The sequence below is a fragment of the Pagrus pagrus genome, assembly GCF_965226575.1.
Source record: "Pagrus pagrus genome assembly, chromosome: 10".
NCBI classification, from domain to species: Eukaryota; Metazoa; Chordata; class Actinopteri; order Spariformes; family Sparidae; genus Pagrus; species Pagrus pagrus.
In genome coordinates this window covers 10,793,460-10,816,820 of record NC_140194.1, presented here as the reverse complement: position 1 = coordinate 10,816,820, position 23,361 = coordinate 10,793,460, and the positions used below count along the sequence as shown (strand labels likewise).

General features: G+C 43.0%; 1 protein-coding gene across 4 annotated transcripts in view; it reads left to right on the top strand.

The window, feature by feature from the left end:
- The window catches only part of tln2b (talin 2b), a 93,720-nt gene that overhangs the window by 45,388 nt on the left and 24,971 nt on the right, over positions 1-23,361 (top strand). For 3 of the 4 annotated variants that reach the window (XM_084363187.1, XM_084363185.1, XM_084363186.1), the window contains exons 8-37: positions 195-258; positions 470-574; positions 2,669-2,824; positions 3,571-3,672; positions 3,772-3,848; positions 4,929-5,112; positions 5,576-5,689; positions 6,081-6,189; positions 6,855-7,063; positions 7,280-7,378; positions 9,086-9,253; positions 9,512-9,806; positions 11,670-11,836; positions 12,618-12,746; positions 13,917-14,030; positions 14,204-14,317; positions 14,430-14,564; positions 14,747-14,875; positions 15,235-15,337; positions 16,361-16,569; positions 16,999-17,118; positions 17,764-17,961; positions 18,485-18,624; positions 19,199-19,292; positions 19,738-19,827; positions 19,938-20,060; positions 21,346-21,489; positions 21,672-21,857; positions 21,974-22,114; positions 23,000-23,181. In XM_084363187.1, coding sequence (XP_084219313.1) covers positions 195-258; positions 470-574; positions 2,669-2,824; positions 3,571-3,672; positions 3,772-3,848; positions 4,929-5,112; positions 5,576-5,689; positions 6,081-6,189; positions 6,855-7,063; positions 7,280-7,378; positions 9,086-9,253; positions 9,512-9,806; positions 11,670-11,836; positions 12,618-12,746; positions 13,917-14,030; positions 14,204-14,317; positions 14,430-14,564; positions 14,747-14,875; positions 15,235-15,337; positions 16,361-16,569; positions 16,999-17,118; positions 17,764-17,961; positions 18,485-18,624; positions 19,199-19,292; positions 19,738-19,827; positions 19,938-20,060; positions 21,346-21,489; positions 21,672-21,857; positions 21,974-22,114; positions 23,000-23,181 — 4,200 coding nt within the window. The remainder of the gene's footprint in view (positions 1-194; positions 259-469; positions 575-2,668; positions 2,825-3,570; positions 3,673-3,771; positions 3,849-4,928; positions 5,113-5,575; positions 5,690-6,080; positions 6,190-6,854; positions 7,064-7,279; positions 7,379-9,085; positions 9,254-9,511; positions 9,807-11,669; positions 11,837-12,617; positions 12,747-13,916; positions 14,031-14,203; positions 14,318-14,429; positions 14,565-14,746; positions 14,876-15,234; positions 15,338-16,360; positions 16,570-16,998; positions 17,119-17,763; positions 17,962-18,484; positions 18,625-19,198; positions 19,293-19,737; positions 19,828-19,937; positions 20,061-21,345; positions 21,490-21,671; positions 21,858-21,973; positions 22,115-22,999; positions 23,182-23,361) is intronic. The other variant, XM_084363188.1, reaches the window with a different exon arrangement.

The window sequence follows — 23,361 nt, the reverse complement described above, 5'->3', positions numbered from 1 at the left end:
AGCTTCAGCACAGGCTGTTGCTTCAGGGATTTCCTCCAGTGGAAAGCTCTGGGGTGATGTCAGCTGTTACAACTGTTTTCTGATATGCAGGCAGTAGGTCAAGAATGACCTCATATGTAGAGGTATGTTAGCAGAAAAGGAAATGCCTGTAGCTCCAAAGGGTAACCATGTAAAAATGTCATTTATCTCCGTAGCCTGAAGGAGTTCCTACCAAAGGAGTACATCAAGCAGAGAGGGTCGGAGAAGAAAATATTCCAAGTATGTACATTACATCACTCAAATGGTGCATTTAAAGAAAATGATGTGTTTGAAACTGTGGGCAGCCCATGGGAAATTATAGTAATTTGTTCTCTGTTGAGGCATAAATTGAGAAACTACAAAACATGTAGATCACAAAATGGAACATATGTGCAACACATGTAGTGATCAGTATAAGGAGGTGGAGAAGTGAATTATGTTGTTTGTCCAGGACCATGCAAGCTGTGGAGAGATGACGGAGATCGAGGCCAAAGTGAAGTATGTGAAGCTCGCCAGGTCCCTGCAGACGTACGGAGTGTCCTTCTTCCTCGTGAAGGTAAGAGCTCAAACCATACGAATCTACACAGTAAAGAGGTGCATGTACAGGATTTACATCCCTGGTTCCAGAAAAAAGGTTTAGACACTGTGCAGCACATAAACAGTTTTACGCAGTGCTCCGCAGCTCATGTAGTAATCTCCGTTATGTAAGGATGTGTTTCACGAAGTGGTGATCCTCGCCCCATCCTTTCTTGTGAATGACTGAGCCTTTTGAGGACGTCCCTTTCATACCCAATCATGATAGTAAAACCTGTTACCAATGAACCTTTTAACCTCGCGAATGTTCCAATCCAGGTTCATTTTCCAAGGAAAGGGGATTCCTGTCTCCCCTGTGATCTCCACATATGCCTGTCCTTTCTATCAGTTGTTAGGGTAACACTGTGCTCAAGTTTAAGGCATGAGATCTTAAAATGCAGCAGATGTCACCATAACTGATACAAATGAGGGACACATTAAAATAAAATCAGAATGTTCTTTTCATTATTGAGCAATGTCAATTAATAATACATCTGGTTAAAGAAAACATGGCATGTGCATGAGATACTTTTGTGTGTAATGAGTGGCAGGGGTGATTGGGAAGCTGCTCTGACAGGCACCGCTCTGTCAAACAGGTACAGTACGAAGGCAAGTTGAAAACACCAAAAAAAAAAACATTATCACGACAAAATCAGGAGCTCCAGCGTGGAAGCTGGAGGTTCAGCAGCACACTCGGTGCTGCGAAATACTTGTGACAATAGCAATTCTGTTCTGTTCTGCTTTGGCGAACACAAAAGTGGAATGGAAGTGCAGCATGCGAATGGGATGAAGTCGCACCAGCAGGTATTATGAAAGCTCTCTGACAGCAGCCCATTTGGTTACGAACTTGCAGGAAAGTAGTGAGGGGAAAAAAGAGGAAGAGTGCAGTCGTCTGCTGTGGTCTTAATGGACGATAAATGGAATGTTTGGCCTGTAGTTAAAGCAGACTGCGGGGTTCAGATTATCTTTGTGTGTGTGCGCGCACGAGCACTGTCAGTGTTCGATGAGGGGATGTAGTGATGGAGATTTCGAGACTCTGTTAAATAATTCACTCCAGCTGCACTCTCCTCTTGATGCTAGCAAAGGCAAAAGCACAGACCAGGCTTTGTTGAGGCACATCTGAGAGTTTGTTGTAACCCCCCATTTTTCATCTGTCAGTCTTTAATCACTGAAGGTTGTAGGATGGCAAGCCCTCCATGGCTGCAGACTTCACAGATATGGAAATACTGTACATGGAAAGTAAATATCCCTCTATGTGTGTGTTTGCTGGAGCCATGCGTGCAGGTGTGTAAAATATAAAGGCCCCACATCTATTGTGCTCTTTTGCATGAGCACATTTCCACACAATATTCGAGGTTAAACGGTTTGAAATAATGTAAGACCTCAGATGGCCACTTCAGATTAGAAAATCAAACTTCCTGCTTGATAATTATGGCGTTCAAATAACGTAACCTAAAACAATGAAGGTTTTTAATAAACCTATGCATGAGAATATCTTGAACACTCGGATAATGTTATCTGTCCTTGTGTTTAAGAGCCCTGAACATAGAGGCTTTTCTACTTATTGGCCTTGGTGTGATTCTCACAGCTCTTCATTGTGACCTAGTGATAAAGGAACAATAGCCTGGAGACGTAAGATATACGTGTTTTGAACACCCCCGTCTCTACGAACCGCTAATTTTTGTGTCGTCCTCTGCACCCCTGGAGGGGAGCCAAGTGTAGGCTCAGTCTCTGAAGTGAGCTGTAATAGATTTTCAGTGGGCAGCGAGTGGAGGGCACTGGAGCTGGTCAGGCAGAGAGCCTGTGGAAGCACCATGCTGGTGTGCTGACAGTGACTAAAGCCTGTGGAGACCCCGTTCAATAAAGCAGCAGTTAAACAAGCCCGGACTCAGCTGGGTCAGTTCACAGCTGCCCCCCTTCTCCTCCTCCTCCTCTTCCATTCGGGCCTTTAAGCCGCGGACACAGCGACAGCACCAGCAGAATGGCACAATGATTTTGTATCCGCGCCTTGAATGAATCATCTGTGTAGGTGTTTAGCGCCGACATAAACGCTGTCTGATGTTTCCCTATCCGACAGGAAAAGATGAAGGGTAAAAATAAGCTGGTCCCACGGCTTCTGGGGATAACCAAAGAGTCAGTGATGCGAGTGGATGAGAAGACGAAGGATGTGGTGCAGGAATGGCCGCTGACAACAGTCAAGAGATGGGCTGCCTCCCCCAAGAGCTTCACCCTGGTACTGTGCGACTCTCTGCACCAAGTCCTCTTTCTTAAAGAGTCATACACTCCTAATCCTTTGCTCACATTCGGTTATTCTACACATAGTGTGATTTGCACAGCTCTGCACCACATATTCAGTCTTTCCCCCGGTTTTCATTTTCCCACACAAACAGCAGCCTGGAAATCATTGCGACCTCAGACTCCCAATATTGAATGTTTTCAGCGTGGTAGCCAGCTATTTCATCTGAGTTAACAATAGATGCCCAGGGAAGAATGTGCAGTATTTGGATGTATTATTTATCTGAAAGCTTTTTCAATTTTCTTTTACCAAACGTTGGCAACAGTGCTGTCTGTTTTCCTCCTGTATTGGAAAGGAGCACTGCATTTAAAGATTAATAGATTATGCAAATCAAAAAAAAATACTCCAAGGTATATTTTCCAGCATTGATTCAAACCAAAAATTCTCACCTGCGTTTCTGTAGGAGGCTTTGAAGTGAGATGGCTCACTACATCAAATTTTTAATCATCTCTTTTGAGAAATAGGATGCACCACAGAAGCTAGTCATTTTTTCTTTTTTATTAAGGGTAGAAATAATGAAGATGCTGCCAATTTTAATTCAGAACCTCAACCCAGTAAGGCATTTCTTTGTCTGTGAGCAGTCTGGAAGGATCTTATTAGGTAAAGAGTCTTTTATCAATGCAAGATAGATACATTTAAAATAGTTGGCCCTGATTCTCTGCTCTCTTCGATGCATTACAAAGGATTTCGGAGAGTATCAGGAGAGTTACTACTCAGTCCAGACTACAGAGGGAGAGCAGATATCCCAACTAATTGCTGGATACATTGATATCATCCTTAAGAAGGCAAGTAATTAATAATTGAATGTAAAGACTACAACATAAATCTCTCCGTACATTTAGCCTACATTACATACAGCGTGTCTGCGGCTCTTCTCTCTGCAGAAGCAGAGTAAGGATCGTTTTGGCCTTGAGGGAGATGAAGAATCCACCATGCTGGAGGAGTCGGTCTCCCCTAAGAAGTGAGTAGTACTCGTGTGCTATCTACCGTATTTTACGCTGATGGTCCTGATTCAATGAACACATCCTAGTTATTCTTCATGAATGTAAACCTCACTGTTTAATTGTGCATGTAATTACATATCTGCCTGACCAGCACAGAGCCCCCAAGAGAAGTAATGTTTGAATTAAACACAAAACGCCACTATGAATTTTAAAATAACACTAACACAGTCCTCGATATTCCAGAGTACAATTCATTGTATTGCTTCCTTGGACAATTGTTGTTTTTGCAAACCTTAACAAAACATGCCTCAGGGTAACGCAACTAAATTATCATCTTATTTCCCAAAAGGAAGCTGCATCATTTGGATGTTAAGACATCACGCAGGTTAAGATATCGTCTCATTGGAAGCTGATTTATTCAGTAATTCTTATCTCTCAGTTGGATACTGTCATCCTGAGTTTCCTAATCTAGCTTAGTAACTTTTAGTAATTAAGGTAATGCTGATGGACTAGGGCTCTGTCACACGGAGCTTGTAAAATTTGTTGTCGCTGGAAATCCACATGGCTCTTCCTGAAACCACTCGCTGGCAGAATGGGGCATCATATTCCTGCTGCTTATGGGCCAATTGACTCATGTTGTCGTTCTCAGCACAAAAACATAATTGCTGCCTCTCAAAACAAGCCATAATTAACCAATGAAGTCAGGAGCATCTGTTGAGCTGGGCAGAAAAATGATGCTCCGTACAATATTTTTTTTTCTGACAATGCCTCTGCACTGTGGGAGCAGTTGTTAGCGTGATAATTGTTTTAATTATGATTTTGTAACAGTTATCATCCAAAACAATTATCAGCATTTAAAGATACACACACGAGTAAAAACAAGAGAAAATAGTCATGGCTAAAACACCTCCATGAGTCAGTTTGCAAAGGATTATGTCATTTTTACAATTACAGACAATTAACTTAAAATATGGTCATTTATTACTGCGAAGGATATAAGATTATATGACAAAGGTCACATGTTTGAACGCATCTGCATGCCCCCTGTGCTTGCAGCTTTTTCAATTCAACATCTATCTCTTTTTCTCCTGTTTCAGATCCACAATTTTGCAGCAGCAGTTTAACCGGGTGGGCCGTGTGGAGCACGGCTCAGTCGCACTGCCAGGTATAATTCGGTCGGGGTCTATCGGCGGGCCCGACACCTTCAATATGGGCACTATGCCCTCCGCACAGCAGCAAATCACCACAGGGCAGATGCACAGAGGACACATGCCCCCGCTGGTGAGTGAGAGCATTTTCACTCGCAAGCAATTATGGTGTCCTGGAAAAAAAACCTTGAGCTTAAAATACTGTAGTGTTCAACAAAAAAAAATGTACTGAATGGATAAGAAAATGATGTAGCACTGGTTTCGTGCTCAATTCTCAATTTTTTAAACTGTCAAAACACAGTGTTGAGATCATTCCCACATTTTTTTATGTAAATCTGACCTGCAGTGCTTGAAGTATTGCTTGTGGTCCCCGCTGTCAACAAAGAACCACAATAAACAATATGAAGAGGGCTGTGAGTGAGATAGAGAATGAAAAGTCATCATACACACTCTAAAAGCCCATCTGTCTCCTGTGGTTTCTACACATTTGTTTGCAAGACTGAGAGTTTCTCCCACTTACAGCACAACCAGTGTATTTAGATTGCTTTTGTTTAGTTATCTGCTCAGTGAGTGTCTCTATTGTTTGTTGTTGTCAGAGTCATGCCCAGCAGGCCCTGATGGGGACCATCAACAGCAGTATGCAGGCTGTGCAGCAGGCTCAGGCTGACCTAGGATATGTAGATAATCCGCCTCCTCTGGGCCACGACTTGGTAAGTCTTCTCCCTACTTACCACACAGTTTTTTAAGGATAGATGCAGCAAGGATAGATACAGTACTCCTCCAAATCCCATCATTAACAGCAGCTCCAGTTCGACTTTCCTAACTGCTTTCTGATATTACAGCCTCTGCTTTTCAAAGCAAAGATTGCTTAGATCTAATTAAGCATTTGCATCACATCAAAGTCCATCATATTTCTCAAATATAATTAGGATATGCAGCGGACTGTAAATATGGAGGCTGTATTTAATGCTCGAGTGTTTCCAGAGCTGTAGGTGTTGTTCAACCCTAGTCCTTTAATCCTGCACAAGAAAGTTTATATGAGCTGAAAATCACCCACTGTGATGAAAGCCAATCGCTCTTGTATTCCTCCTCCACTGAAAGGCATCCAGGGTCTGGGTTCAGAACAAAGTGGACGAATCCAAACATGAAATCCACTCTCAAGTTGATGCCATCACCGCTGGAACAGCATCTGTGGTCAATCTCACTGCAGGTGAGTGCCCAGGAGAATACTAAACAGTTAAAGGATGCAACAAGCTGTTGTTTTCAGCTTTCATATATTTGAGTTTATGAAGCCTCGGCTGGTCTAGGCTCCGAAGGAAATTGCTCTGTTTTAGAAATATTGTTTATCTATGTTGTTATTGCAACTCCAAGGAGGGAATCAATAAAAACATTTCCCAGTCGTTGTTAAGCACTCACTGATGAATCTCTTTTAAACAGAGGTGCGTTCACCTGATATTTTTCCCTGATAAATATGTCTACTGATAAGTAAATCTTGAACTTGCTGTCCTGAAGCTCAACCTACTGCCTGTGTCTCTCTCCGCTCCCCGTGTTGCTTGGCCCAGCGCCAGTCAAGCTCCTGCCAGCCTTTTTCAGGGTTTTAATCTTACCTCGCCATCTGTGTGGTTGCACTTATTCTCCCCTCACCGTCTATTACAAAGTTTTTCTTCTTCACGGCCACTTGCTCCATCAGCGTGCTCATCCCCGTGGAACCATTTCAAATGGGCTCTAATTATGACACTGACACTGATGTGTGTGTTACAGCATGTGACACGCAAGCTGCCTCACGGATTAGCTAAACAGACGTGGCAGCAGCAGAGCGAATTAAGATGCGCAGCAGAGGTGTAGTTTGTAACGATGGCGATCCATCCTCCGCAGGTGAACCCACAGAAACCGACTACACAGCGGTGGGCTGCGCCATCACCACCATCTCCTCCAACCTCACCGAAATGTCTAAGGGTGTCAAGCTTCTAGCGGCGCTAATGGACGATGAAGTGGGCAGTGGACACAAGCTCATGGGTGCTGCCAGGATGCTGGCAGGGGCTGTGTCAGATCTGCTCCGATCTGTTGAGCCCGCAGCCGCTGAGGTGAGGCGCCCACTGATTATTCTACTGTTTCATCCTCCAATGTAATCCCAGTAGCCACAAAGCCACATACAGTGTTGGATTGCATGCTTCTCTTTTTATCAGTGTCCCAGTGTTGAGGATTTTTGATCCAGAAGTCTGTTTTAGATAATTCATGGGGGCCTGTGTGAAAACAGGCCAGGCCAGTGTAATGAATGTGGTGATGTCATCCTCGTACAGCCCAGACAGACGGTGCTGACTGCGGCAGGAAGCATCGGACAGGCCAGCGGGGATCTGCTCCGTCACATGGGGGAGGGCGAGACCGATGAGAAGTTCCAGGTTGGACGCCGCCCACTCACTGTTTCTATGACACTTCAGGCCAAACAGGAAGACACACATACATTCACATTCTAAGCCCCCCTTTAAAAATGTCAATACGCACTTAAGTAATCATGTCTGGCTTTATTATTAGACTGATTTTTATAACAGAGTGTCAGGAGGAGAGGATTTAGGAGGAAAATGGCAATGCAGTGCCTCAGACTTCCATTAACACAATATGTAGACTTCATTAACTGCGTCATTTACTCTCTGCATACACGTCTTTCAGTTCTAGAGTATCACAGCCTTGTTTCCACTCTCTTTAATCGTGATGATAATATTAATAATACGTTTATTTATATAGCTCCTTTCAAGAACCGTCGTCGCAAAGTGCTTCACAAAAGAATCAGGAAAACAAAAGAAACAGAGCACCAGACAATAGAAGCAAACAACCAGCTAAACCATGAGACAAAACAAAAATTAAGCAAAAGCAAGTCAGAACAAAAGGGTTTTTTTTAGCTGCTTCTTGAAGGTGTCAACAGTGTCCGCAGAGCCGAAGTCCAGTGGGAGAGAGCTCTGAGTGTAGGAGCAGGGTTGTTTATGTGTTATGGCAGTAGTAGCTCTTCAGTGTGATTACAGATAACTTGATAACGGAATTTGATGGACAGCCAGTTTAAAGACATGAGGATTGGTGTTACATGAGACCTTTTGGTGGTCTTCGTCAAAAGCTTGGCAGCAAAATTTTTATGGAAATCTTGCTAAGACACGTGAAAAGAGAGTTGCAACAGTCGAGACGAGAGGGAAGTAAACGTGTGAATTATCATCTCCAACCGAAGTCATGGCACAATGGGCATTAGTTTAGCTATATTTCTCAGCAGGTAGAAACAGGAATGAACCAAACAGCTAAAGTGCTGTTTAAGACTCAAGGCCTGAGCCATAAAAACATCAAGATTATGGACTATAGTTTGAACAAGGGAGGATAAAGAACCAAAATGTTTGGGACAATGCCATCTCGGCAAGAAATAAGACCTTCTGTTTTGTTTGTGTTGAGCTGTAGTCAAATATTTTATAGAGTTAAGGCAATTTAGAAAAGCAGAGATATTTAAACATATTGAGGCTGAAATTAAATGCATGAACAAATATAATCTGCATAACAATGGTAAGGGATATCTTCAAGAAGCAAATGCAGTGCAAACAGTACTGGGATGAGAACAGACCCTTGGGGAACCCCACAGAACAAAGACTCAGTTGATGAGGCATAATTTTGAACTTTAACTGAAAAAGTCCTGTCTGACGGGCACCATTAATGTTAATGGTAACCCTTTATATTAAGGTCATGGCTATAGTTAGTTGATAGGCAGAAAGGCCCCTATAAGTCCTTATAAAAAGACTTATAGTATAAGGGCCTTATTACCTATTAACTAACTCTTATCACAAGGGGCTTAATATAAAGTGTTACTGTGTTGATTCCTTATTTATCATCCAAATCCGATGCTCCTCTCCTCCTATTTGCTTTACTTCATAATGCAGATATAAATTATTACTCACCTCCCAAAATTCATCATCACTACAATACTATTACACTATTGTTTGTGCATTAGATGTCCAGTATTCACACTACATCAGCCGAACAAAATGAGTCACAAACATTTACTTTCCTGGTCCCCTCAGTCACATGTGCGCAGCTGTGCTGTGTTTCAGTGAAGGACATTGATTAATGTGTTGCAGGACACCCTGATGAATCTGGCCAAAGCAGTGGCCAATGCAGCTGCTATGTTGGTCCTAAAGGCCAAGAACGTGGCCCAGGTGGCCGAGGACACCATATTGCAGAACCGGGTGATCGCAGCTGCCACTCAGTGTGCCCTGTCAACCTCGCAGCTGGTGGCTTGCACCAAGGTACTGGTCTAAAACTTGTTCATCTCAGAAGCCAAGTAGGTAAAGGACATACCAGCATACTGGAAATCATCCAAGCAGAATGTATGACACTAGCTATTGTTTACTTTTTACAACTTAAGATTTGAAAGTGCAAAATTGAGCTGATTGAATTGATTTTCTTTTATTAAAAACTAATGAATAACAGCCTGTCTAATATCACAACAGTTTTCAGCTTTTCTAATTCCTCTGTATTTCTGCCAACAACAACGTGTGTTGCAGGTGGTGAGCCCAACCATCAGCTCCCCAGTGTGTCAGGAGCAGCTTGTCGAGGCTGGGAAGCTGGTGGACCGCTCCGTAGAAACCTGTGTCAAGGCTTGCCGCTCGGCCAGCGACGATGGCGAGCTGTTGAAGCAAGTCGGTGCGGCAGCTGGCGTGGTGAGCCAGGCCCTGAGTGACCTGCTGCAGCATGTCCGCCACTACGCCAGCTGCGGCGAGCCCATCGGGCGTTACGACCAGGCCACGGACACGATCATGAACGTGACAGAAAACATTTTCACCTCCATGGGTGATGCCGGTGAGTGCAAAAAGAAGTACTCAAGGGTACTTGTGAGTGTTGGGGGTTAAGTGCACTTAAAAAAGCTTTCAATTTAAGTTGTTGTCTGTGGTGTCTCTTCAGTTCATTAGTATTTCCACAAAATATAAATAAATCAATGATAATAATCAGTAAATCTGGTGATATGTGATGAATACATGCTTTCACTTGAATTGTTCTCATGAGTTTTGGCAGCATCAGAGGCCCTAAAGATATTATCGGTATTTGTGTCCATGTTAGGTGATCTGAGAAACCCTGTTGAAACATTTTCAAAGCTCATGCTATTTGTTATGGTTCGAGTCATAAGGCTGAAGAATTTCCAACCCCAGCCAGTTCTCAAGGGGTTGTAGGGAACATGTCATCCAAAACCACTACAGAGCTCTCAATCTGGTCTCAATCAGCGTCAGCGAGGCTTTGAAACTTAAAAGGAAACACATGACCTGGGCATTTTTTGGAAGGACAAACTTTTTACCTTCTATAAATCAACAGGAACAAAAAAAAAGAAAATCTGTAGCAGCGGATCAGTATTCAGTGATTCACTTCATTCTACATATAGTGTGTTGTTTAATTCCCAAGACAGCTGGATGGAGGTTGTAAAGCACCTAGATGTCTTGTCTTTCATACACTTCTCTGGGTGAGTTATTTCAAGCTGGAGGTGGGTGTTTGGGAAACACAGCTTTTTATAGCAGGTGTGTGGGGAGATGTTACATATATTCCAAAGACTTTCATTTGTGTGAGAGAGGATGACTCACTGGAAACCTTCAGCTATAAAAGTTCATGAAGGTGAAAACAATGATGTGTCTCCGCAAGACGAGGACACTTACAGAAATGCCTCAGTGGTGCACTCAGGTTGGGTGATATGATGATTATATACCATGAGATTATATTCATTTGTCAACTGTCAGACATGCTGTCACACCGTTCGGCTGGAATAACCATCCTTTTAATATCTATGGTTGTGTTGGACCGTTATGAGCACTGTTGCACATCAGGGAACTAGACTGCTATTGGATGAATAGGATTTTTTGCGTCAGTTAGCCAAAAATAGATATCTTCATTGGTTATTTTATCTCGACAGAACATCCAGAAAATACAATATTTAACGATGCACATATACTGGCGTTGCAATAGAAAATTACCCATAGAAGATTTTATTCTTATCACACACTCCTTTGATGAACAAGTTTTCCATTTATCATTTCAAACTGAATCAAAGTTTTAATTGTTCTTGTTCTTTGAATGTTTTAACTAATTTCAGAATGCTCTAAAATCAGTTTTTCAGGATTCGAGTGCCATACTTGGTCTTATTTCGATACAGATGTTAATTTAAATTGACTTGAAATATTCAAAATCAGGTCAACCACCTTTTTCACTACTGCACATGTCAATACTAATGAAGTGTTATTGGCAGTTTAAATATAAGCATGTGTTGGGGCCAGCCACACATTACTGACCTGACACAAACTTGAAAAGTGTTGCTGTTTGTCTTGGTTTGGTTGAGAATTCCTCTGTGATACTGTAAGAAGCAAAAGCTCGATTCTGATGGCTGAACGGATGACGACAACTCCGAAGCTTGATCATCACTTACAAATAGTTCTTACTGTCGAAATGGATGCAGATCCTCAAAAATCTACACGACAAACGGACAGCCCTCAAAAACGAAAACAACAAAAAACAAATGTAAATGGAAAAAGAAGCCGAATCAGCTTTACAGCACAAACTGAATTTCAGCTGTAACATGGGCTTTGTGCTGTTGTCCTAGTTGGTAATCTAGTTGTTTATGTGAGGTGTCTGTCCTCCTTTCTGTTCTTTTACACTACTGTATATGTGTGTTTGTTTTCACAGGTGAGATGGTGCGTCAGGCCAGGGTGTTAGCCCAGGCCACCTCTGACTTGGTCAATGCCATGAGATCTGATGCAGAGGCTGAAGTCGATGTCGACAACTCCAAGAAACTGCTGGCTGCAGCTAAACTCCTGGCCGACGCCACAGCTCGGATGGTGGAGGCTGCTAAGGTAAACATGGAACGCGTTTACTCTCCCGATGTGATGCAACAAAAATGATTGATTATTTGCTTAAGCATGTAACTTGTAATGTAATTTGCTAAAAGACTTGAGCTTGATAACCTAATCTAATTGCTTTCTGTCATTATTGCTTAATTTTTTTCTGTAGTTTAATTCATCCTTCACTCCAAATTCAAATAAGACGAGACATATTTCTCATTAGTTTAACCCCATTATAAACAGTTTGATCCACAACTGTTGATATTTTGTGTTCTCCTCAGCTTTTCTCTTTTCCCATCAGCACCCCATGATGACTTTGCATGACTAATGTCATTTTGAATGCAGCGTTAAAAGATGAACTGAGCTGAAATACTTTGATTTGATAGAATTCCCATGTTGGCATTACTGTTTGCAACTACCAGCATCCATTTCACATCCAAAATAAAAGGGTGCCGCATCCGTGGCTCTTAATAAGCCCCTGGCACAGTCTAGCAGGATATTATCAGTGTGAAATACCAGGCAAGTGTAATGCTGCTCATGGCACGGGAGATGTTTTTGATCTGTGACACATTAATCACCACATCACTGCCATTATCAAAGAGGAAGTGGGAATCTGGCGCTCACAGTTTCCTTGGAAACTATCAGAAAGCAGACAGGGCTAAATGCCTTTTTGTATCTATTCTACAATGTGTGTAAGTGGTTAAACTTCAACTGCCGAGCTCTGATAGCTATTGTTACAGTACATATTGTATGCATGTGTCATGGTCATATGTGTGTGTTTATGTGCTCTCAGGGGGCAGCTGCCTACCCAGAGAACGAGGACCAGCAGCAGAGGCTCAGAGAGGCGGCTGAGGGGCTACGTGTGGCCACGAATGCTGCAGCTCAGAACGCCATCAAGAAAAAACTGGTCAACAGGCTGGAGGTGAGTCATGAAAGTCAACATGTCCCATCTTCTACCTGTTTTTTGACCTTGATGGAAACACAAATCTCCTCCTTGTTTGTCTCTACCAGCAATAACGTCACGTAAAAATCTTTTTCCCTCCCACATTCTGTAGCCCCCTAGAACAAACATCATAGAAATAAATGGCGAGTCTGGAAATTAGGATAAAAGAAAGCATGACATAATGCGATCAATGAAACGCCTCTGCGGTCATTTGTACAAATACGGCCCATTGAGTATATTCGTCTGCATTATTTCTCTTTTCCTGTAGCAGTGAGCTATAAACCCCATTAGTGCTGAGAGTGAACTATCTGAGTGTAAAGATCTGTGTTTAGCCTTTGGTATCAGTTTGCCCCCTAATGACTAGCCCTCCTCTGCTTCAGAGCACCCAATGTTCAATTTCCCAAGCACATAAACTATGCATTACCCAGGGCTGGGATCGGAATGCTATCAGACTTATATCTCGGTCCGCCTCCCTGCATCAGATGGTCACAGTAATGGTGCTAATGGTCGCCTCCATCATGGAAACGTGTAAGCCAATAGTGTCAAAGTGTCATGAGTCTACAGCCACATTTAGGCCCGTTGAGATCCCTTTAATCTTACCTGCTGTCTCCTCACACAGACATGCTTTTATCTTGAAGTAAATAAAATGTATAGAATAATACAAATATAGAGCGCTCACTGCACCACAGGTAGGAAATGCTTCTCCTCTCTCTCATGTCAATTCCACATGTGGTTCAGTTGTTGTTTTTTCATCTCCTAGTGTAATGATGTCATGTATTCTGGCTTCTCTTTTTTCCACTTTACTTCCTTTTTTAGTCAACAGGGAATTTCTTCTCCCTTTTTAGACAATCTCGTACGTCTTAATATGAGTTAAGCAGTGTATTTTTAGTGCTTCAGTTTTGGAAACATAGCAAGGGGAAAGCCATGATGATCATCTCATGAACTGAGATTGAGCAGTGCGATCACACCCGCTTCCCTCTTCTTACAAAACAGCTGGTTTGCGACCCCTCTTAGTTTTGATGAGAACAACTCTGTCCGAGTACAGAACATGACAGCTTGATACTGCGCAGAGTAAAAGAATGTAGTTCTCAGCCAGGCGCCACTCTCTTACTTTAGTCTAAATGATTTCCATTTGTGTCTCCTGAACAGATAGCTGCTAAGCAGGCGGCGGCTGCTGCTACTCAGACCATCGCAGCGGCTCAGAATGCTGCTGCTTCCAACAAAAATACTGTTTCACACCAACAGCTAGTACACAGCTGCAAGGTAAAAACGTGTACTGGTTTCACTGTTGTATTAAGCAAAATGATGTGAAGTCATGTCCACTACATTATATATTGTTATAAAATAGGCTTTTTGATAGTCTTGGCAGTGCTTTTATTTTTCAGACATGATGATGTGGATGTAAAGCATACATTATTGGACATGTTTAAATGCAGGCAGTAGCAGATAGCATCCCCCAGCTGGTGCAGGGCATGAGGAGCAGCCAGGCCCAGCCTGAGGAGCTCGGGGCCCAGCTTGCCCTCATCATGGCCAGCCAGAGCTTCTTACAGGTCAGACCTTTCACCCTGACAGAGCTAACAGCCATCAGATTCTCTTCAGATACACAAACAAAAACTGCTACTGTGTGAATGTATTGTTTTTTTTTCTGTCAACAACTCTCAGCCTGGAAGTAAGATGGTGGTGTCTGCAAAGTCAGCAGTGCCGACGGTGGCTGATCAGGCCGCTGCCATGCAACTGGGCCAGTGTGCCAAGAACTTGGCTACCTGCCTGGCCGAGCTCAGGACTGCCACCCAGAAGGTATCTTTACATAACAACATTAGAGATAGCAGGATTCATCTCACGGATGTTGTTTGCTGTAAAGCTCTGCTCTTTGATCTCCTTCAGAGATATAAAGCACAGCATATAAGCTGACATCCTGTCCGTGTTGCATAATATTTGGATGCATGCGAGTAACATTTACGCGTGTGTGCTGTTTGAAGGCCCATGAAGCTTGCGGTCCTCTGGAGATCGATTCAGCCCTCAAAACCGTACAGACCCTCAAGAGTGAGCTTCAGGATGCCAGGATGTCTGTCATTGACGCCCAGCTCAGACCTCTTCCTGGGGAAACGGTCAGTACAGAGCAACGTTAACTGTCCAAGTTTAAATGAAACATTTTAGTGTAGAAATCAAACTGTAGATATTCAAACCTGACATATCGGTTTGTCAGGTTTGCTATCGCATATGTTGTCCAATATGCACTGATATGAAACCTTTTTTCAGAACATAATGCAGAAAGAAAAGATGGGGGTAATTTGTTATTATTAAAGTGCACCAATTGCATTTTGGAAAATGAAATGTACTATTAAACTGTAAAATATCCATATCAATGTCAATGTCTGAATTTTGAACTTAATGTTGGCATTGGCATCCGCCCCAAAGATCACATCTGTAAATCCAGTGGTTTATTTGTGTGTTCTGTTGCTTGCAGCTGGAAAAGTGTGCACAGGATTTGGGAAGTACATCTAAGGCCGTTGGCTCCTCCATGGCGCAGTTGCTCACATGTGCTGCGCAGGGCAATGAACATTATACAGGTAAGTAAGACATATTGTGCACAGAGAGCCCGTCTTTGAAGCTTAAGTAGCCATTAAGTTCAATATTTTACTTGTGTTTAGAGTATAGTTATGATCCGAGCCATTAGAAATAATAAATATACTGTATATTTATGGCAGACTGTAATTGTATTGAAAAAAAGTTGTTTCTTTAAACTGTGCCAAGTGAGGATTAAAGCAGGCAGAGAGAAGTATCACTCCTTTATTTGTGCCATCACTATTGCCTTAAACCAAACCCTCTGAATCCAGCATGGCTCGACTGTTTGGCTGTCAATTCTGTCTCAATTGGGGATCTCGGGGGAGGAGAGATGAAGACAGATAGAGAAAAGCGTTTTTAACAATGAACGCTCCGAGGCAGCACTTCACGCTGTGGCCCAGGGTGCTGCTCGTTTCTCATTAATCTTATTTTCACCAGATTTAACATTCCATCAGCAAATGGCTTCACTTGGCTGGTTAATGCAATTTGACGCAATTTGCTGCTTTTCTTCTCAGCTCTGTGTATAATAATTTAAGGGCACCTCCCAGGCGGGGGCCATATTTATTATATTAACTCGTTCATTTAAACAATGAGGGCATTTCAGTATCACAGTTTGGTCTCCGTGTGGTATCGCCAGCCCCTACCAGCTGATCTGCACAGTGCTAGTGCAATTATAGTTAAATCAGAAAATAGACATACCTCTGTTTCTGTTGCTTAAGCCAGACAGCTGCAACAGATAATGAGATTGAAATTAATGAGTTTAGTAAAACGTTTCCATTTCTACAGAAACATGGTTACTTACTGTCACTACATAATATCATAAGAATGTCAGAGTCATATTCCCTCATTATCTGTTGAATATTACCTGTGTAACATACACTTTTGCTACAGTAGATGTCTGTTATGCACATGAAACATTCAGGCTATATTTACTGATACTGTTATCATACTGATATAATATGTTTTGCTTCAGGATTTAATCTGTGAAGCAGAAGTGATGTTTCCAAACTACTTATTTTCGTTTGCAGGTGTGGCTGCCAGAGAAACAGCCCAGGCTTTAAGGACGTTGGCTCAAGCAGCCAGAGGAGTGGCAGCCAGCACCAGGGAGCCTCAGGCTGCAGCTGCAATGCTGGACTCAGCCCAGTATGTCATGGAGGGCTCGGCCATGCTGATCCATGAGGCCCATCAGGCTCTGGTACATCCAGGAGATGCTGAGAGTCAGCAGAGACTGGCACAGGTAGGGTAGATACCCCGGGGACAATGATATTCATGTGGAGATCACATTGTTCCACTCGGGCCCTCTCTCTCTCTCTCTCTCTCTCCCCTCTACTGATTTGTAAACATTTTTTCTTCCCATAACAATCATCCCCTCTAAGCGCTGCTATTTTCTCTCTGCTCTGTCTCTCGCCTGGTATTCCTCTCTCAGGAGTGCCAGAGTGAAACTGCTCATTCTCCTGCAGCCCTTCGGGGGATAAACATATTGTTTGGCTTATATCTGTGACAGCAGCATAAATTAGTGACACGGATTCCTGTGCACCGCTGTGAGCCCAATTTGCATTTGAGATGTATTTCCCCTTATAGCTTCGCTATGGGACTTTGTATAGTGCAGAGCATTGTTAGAATGACTAATGGCAGTCCGTTGACTGGGCGTTGTGCTGCGTTTCAGGTGGCCAAAGCAGTGTCGCACTCCCTGAATAATTGTGTGAATTGCCTGCCAGGCCAGAAGGATGTTGACATGGCCCTCAGGAGCATCGGAGAGGCCAGCAAGAAGCTCCTGGTGGACGTTGTGAGTCGGGGTCACCTGGGGATTCCTCCATATAGTGTATTTGTGTTTACACCAAAACATCCGTACTGAACACATTAGCGTTAACCAATTAAAGGTCCCATATTGTAGAAAGTTAGATTTCCATGTCTTTTTTGATTATAAAGCAGCTCTAGGTGCCATTTAAATGCTGTGTAAGCCTCAAAACGCTCAACCCATAGAGAAGTGAGCACAGCTCATATACAGAAACTGTGCCTTTAAATGAGCCAGCAGGCCTTCCGCCCTCAGCCAGAAAAACACCGGCAGAGCTGATACGGAAACACGGTTGTCAGTACCTGCTCAGGCCTGTGAGAGCCGACCAATCAGAGCAGACTGGGCTTTTCAGAAGGAGGGCCTTAAAGAGACAGGCACTAACACGGGGTGTTCAGACAGAGGCTGAATAGTGAAATATAGAAATTGAAATTGAAATTGAAATATAAAAAGGTTTGCTGGGGGGCTGGAGCCCATTTATGCTCACATTCAAACCTACAGGCAACCGAGTCCCCAGTTAACCTAAGCAGCCCTTGAACACATACATCAAAGTAACTGAACAGGTAATTTCCATTTGACGTCATTTTCTGATATGAGCTCTACAGTATGCCCTAATTGATGCGTGTCTTGTCTTTGAAGCTACCTCCCTGCAAAAAGGCATTCCAGGAGGCCCAGACTGATCTGAACCACACGGCAGCTGAACTCAACCACTCTGCAGGCGAGGTCGTCCACTCCTCTCGTGGAACGAGCAGCCAGCTGGCTGCGGCCTCCGGAAAGTTCAGCCAAGACTTTGATGAGTTCCTGGATGCTGGCATTGAAATGGCCGGACACACCCAAGTAGGTTTGATGATCATACACCCCCAGTGTGCTCCATTGAAGCAGTTCAGTGGTAGAAGAGAAGTCAAACCTTCAAAAACATAAAAGTCTTAACTGCTGAGTGGCCGAGCTCCTATTTCTGTGTCACTTTATTACCTAAGCTATTTAAGTCATTTGTTAATTAGAGCTTTTAATCTAATTCACTTAGGCACATGATTGTCCCCAAGAGCACTAACACAGTCGGATGTAATGAGATCTTGTGATGTTCTTGTTCTGGTTATTTTGCTCATTAATTTGAAAAGATTGTGGGATTGGAGTTGATGTAGCATGACACCCAAGCTTTTATCAAGCTCAAAGAGGCCTGCTGAGTGAGGTAAGAGGATATAGGTAGTAGGGGCACACTAAGTACATCATTCACAATGCTTCATCCCTTGACAGCTGTTGCTGATACAGTGAATACTGTGTCTTTTTTTTGTTATATGTAACAGAACTCTGAATCCATCTTAAAAATCACCTGTATGTTTCTACCTCTGTGCATGTGCAGAGCCAGGATGACCAAATCCAAGTTATCGGTAATCTGAAGAACATCTCCATGGCATCCAGCAAGCTGCTGCTGGCTGCCAAGTCTCTGTCTGTGGATCCAGGTGCAGCCAACGCCAAGAATCTCCTAGCTGTGGCAGCAAGGTGTGATAAGACGCAGATAACACCTGATGTGAATCTTGTATTCTTTGTTTGTCTTGTGAATACCACACAGTATTTGCCAGTAAACTGAACCAGTAGTCCTCGATATGAATCCTTATCCAGAGTTTAAGCCTGTTGAAAGTTTTAAAAAATTTGATTCTATGCTTAAATGTGACAGAACATGTCTCCCTGCTGCATCTGTATTCCACTGCTAAAGCTGTATCTGTGCGGCATTGCTAGAAGGAGTTTGAATCCTTCCCCCAGTGCAAAGCCAAGCAGCTGGTCCCGCAGGGCTTTGGGCCTGACTGACTTCTCTCTGTCTAATTAGGAAGATGGAAGCCTTGGCTAGGTCCTGTCTGTGCTCAGCAAAGCTTAACACAAACTCCAGACAATCTCTGCACTCCTGTGTGCCGTGTTAGCCTATCGCACTGAGGGGCCAGCAGTGGCATGCTTGAATAGGGCAGCTAAAAGCATGTGTGAGTGAGTGAGTGTGAGTGTGAGTGCGGCCAGGCTGTGCGTGCATGCACAGGGCACATGTGAGAGCTAAAAAGCCTGTGTGGCTGCCTGTGTGTTTCAGGGCAGTGACAGAGAGTATTAACCAGCTGATCACGCTCTGTACCCAGCAAGCAGCAGGACAAAGGGAGTGTGACAACGCCTTGAGGGAGCTGGAGGTAGCCGTCCTCGCATACACTGTACCACACACACACAGACCTCCTCCTCTTCAGGCCTGTTTTCTGTTGCCTGTACATGCCTGTATGTTTTTCATCAGGGAAGCTAGGTGCATTTTTTCACCCTTTGCTTCCGTCTTTTTTGCATTTGATTTATATGTGAATGGACATTCAATCCAGAGCTACCATAACTGAATTAGTGACACTGGTTGAAGAAGAGCATTTTGCATACAGAAGCCTATGTTCGCTTAATCTCAAGTAACTGAAAGTGACATATTTAAGACTCGTTTTTTATCAAGACAGTATATTCTAATCAGCTTGATTAACATTTAAAGAGTTTCCTTTTTCTAATCTTAAGTTAAGCGGCTGATAAAAGTGTGAAATCACAGCAGGAAAGTTCAGTGTGTCCACAGTAGTTTATACCATTATCATGTCTGTCTGTCTACAGGCTGTCAGAGGCCTCCTGGATAACCCCAACGAGCCTGTCAACGAACTCTCCTACTTTGACTGCATCGAGAGCGTCATGGAGAATTCGAAGGTGCAGGCTTTCAAAAATAATTGCGTGAACTGTATGCTTTAACTGTCAGAGATATTTTACGTAGCAGGCAGCTGAAGATCTAATTTGTCCTCCATTTCCAAACGCCTCAGGTCTTGGGAGAGTCAATGGCTGGCATTTCTCAGCACTGTAAGACGGGCGATGTGGTAGCCTTCGGGGAGAGCGTGGGCGTGGCGTCCAAAGCTCTGTGTGGACTGACGGAGGCTGCAGGACAGGTGAGACCACCGCATGGTACCAACTCGTCTGCTCTCATCTCAGCTACGAGTGCCATTACATTTAGATAACGCAAAAACAAAATGTCTGTCATTTTCAAGGTTGTTACAGCCCTCTAAACAATACATGAGAAGAAGTTCAAACGTCATCACAAAGTGGGAGCCATTCATAAATAGCATTTAAACCTTAGCAGGACACTTCGATTGGAAGTCATGACAGAGAGGCAGGATGAGTCAGGTTTCATTGGAGGTTTTACAGACTTCAACCTTAGAGCTGTAAAATAACATTCTCGCCTCCACACAACATTCAGGTCCCCTGTCTTGAAAAGGGCACACTCTGACAGATCTTTTGCTTCTCGTGCTTACCTGCCTTCAGAACGCTCCCCCATGAATACAATATGAATCCATGTATGTATCTTCTTTATTACACCAGCTCAGAAAACATTTCTCGGAGGACTCAACTAGCTGGAGACAGTGTGTTTTTTCTAAATGCCAGTCATATCATATATATTTTACTCCTTTTGGCAGGACTTACATAAGGTAAAAGAGGGCGTACTTGATATTAAGATTATGTTTAGGTTTGATGTGTTATGCCTCGGCCGATTATCCACACACATGATTTTAGTAGTCAGACAACCATAACAAGAAAATGTTTACAGCGTGAAACGCGTTTGTTAATCAGAGGATGAAGGATCTTTATGTAATGGAAAAATTGACCCTTTCTTTAAAGCTGCAAGCAAGCAGGTTTGAGTCATATTGCATTTAATGGGCCCAATGCTTTAGTGCCATTGAGCATGGCTGTTCTATCCTATCATTTCTTGAGGTGTAATTTGCATCTAGAGGATTTAATTAGTAGAGTAACCATCATTAATAAATGTTAAATATATAGTTATTAAACGTAATTAGCAGTTATTTGACCGTTAACAGACGGTACATTTTTTTATAAATCATTTACTAAGCAATCGTAAAGTTTATCAGATAAGGTACGATAAGATAGTCCTTTACGATCCCCCACGTTTCCATTTTTTCATTTTGCTTTGCACTTGAATGACAAAGGTTGTGTAAAAATATTTTTGAAATTATTTCAATGAAAACTATTACTATAGTTGAATCTACCTATGTATCTGTTCATCCACTTGGACTGTGTGTGGAGCTGATTAGCTTGTGTGTGACAAAAAATGCTATCTTGGGGGACAATAAAGATCTTGTCCAGGGGCAAACTGATGAATCAGTCAATTAAGGAAGAAAAGAAATTCATGAAATAACTTTTATGTTTTCTGCCTTGTAGGCCTCTTATCTTGTAGGTGTGTCTGATCCCAATAGCCAATCAGGCCACGAGGGGCTGGTGGATCCCATCCAGTTTGCAAGAGCCCACCAGGCTATACAGATGGCGTGTCAGAACTTAGTGGACCCTGCCAGTAGTCCATCACAGGTAAGAGGGTCCATGCGGGGACGATTACCTGGCATATGGGGACTGCATTTGGGACAGTCGTGCATATAGATCTCTTGTGACTCTAGTCAAATGGCTCATTAAGTTTGAAAATCTTAAAATTGACAGAAAATTCCATCTATACAACTCTGCTTCCTATTTGTTGGTGTATCTTTGTATGTCAGGTCTTGTCGGCAGCAACAATTGTTGCCAAGCACACCTCAGCTCTCTGTAACGCCTGCCGCCTGGCGTCCTCCAAGACCTCCAACCCTGTGGCTAGGAGACAGTTTGTCCAGTCAGCCAAAGAGGTGGCCAACACCACAGCCAACCTTGTCAAAACCATCAAGGTCAACTCCCCAACTGATCAAAACGTTGAGTGTAAATTTGTTACAGAATTTTTTCGTCGTGTGAGAAGCTGTGGATGTGCGTCGAATTCAGTCCTCACAAAAACATGGTAAAATATTCATACACCATTGTCTTGTTTCAGGCCTTGGATGGGGATTTTTCAGAAGAGAATAGAAACAGGTGCCGTGTTGCTACGACACCACTCCTTGAGGCTGTTGAAAACCTGTCAACCTTTGCCAACAACCCTGAGTTTGCAAGCATCCCAGCTCAGATCAGCAATGAGGTATTCATCCATTTTCATGCTTGTTCGTAGAGCTGGATCTTAATTGATTATTTTCCTTCATTAATTGGTTAGTCTTTAGGTTTATAGTATGTCAGAAAATGGTTTTAAAAAAGAGAAGGTTTCCTACAGCCCAAGATGACGTCCTCAAATGTCTTGTTTTGTCCACAACCCGAAGATATTCAGTTTATTGTCATAGAGGACTAAAGAAACCAGACCATATTCATATTTAAGAAGCTGGAATCAGAGAATCACTGCAGCTCTACTTGTTTGTTGTGCCCCGTTTAGATTGTTCTCTGTTCTCGAAAACATCCTATTAGTATTTCCACTCGTCCTACGGAGGATCTTCCAACAACTCTTTCGAGAGATTTAATGAATATGTTTGTGACTTCTGCGCTCAATCCACTTTAAACAAGCACTCTTATGTGAGCCAACACAGACAGATTTGTACAGCGAACATGGGGGGAATTGGATTGAGGTCAAATTTTCCTTTTTCTTTTAAAAGTCAAGAAAAGACTCGAAGAGAAAGATGGATTTTTATTTTTCAATCTAAAGCGGAACAAGTTCTCGCGCAGTCCTCTAAAAGCTTTATGGCTGTAATCTTGTGGAGGGCAGTGTTTAACGGCACTCTCTCTCAGCACAGCTGCTCTAATCTCCAGCTTGTTAATCTAATTGTCGAGGGAGGCTTTGGCTCGGATCATAAAGACTGAAGGTGTTTCTTCCTGCATGTGTGTAAAGCTGTCTTTCTAATCTCATCCCCCCCTTTGATTGCACCTTTGATCTCTCCAAGGTAGTCAAGGAATATTAACAGCTCTGTCATACCAATGTGGCTAGCTCTGTTACCTGACTTGTTGTTTCACCTGCGCTAACCTTTCGTAATTTCCACAGGGTTCAGCAGCCCAGGAGCCTATTGTGCGTTCAGCCCGTTCCATGCTCGATAGTTCGACTTACCTTTTAGAAACAGCCCGATCGCTTGTCCTCAACCCCAAAGATCCTCCCACCTGGTCCATACTTGCCGGCCACTCCAGAACTGTATCCGACTCCATCAAGAGCCTCATCACGTCCATCAGGTTGGTATTAATCCCACCGACTGCCACATCTGTCTCTACAGGATTACACTGAATCAAAGTGTATAATTGTTTGCTCACAGTTGGTGGAAAGAAAATTGTTTCTGAAACCAGAGGGCTTATTCAATGATACCTGCTCAGCTAAGCAATAAATTGCCACATTGCTTTGCATCTGCTGAGATT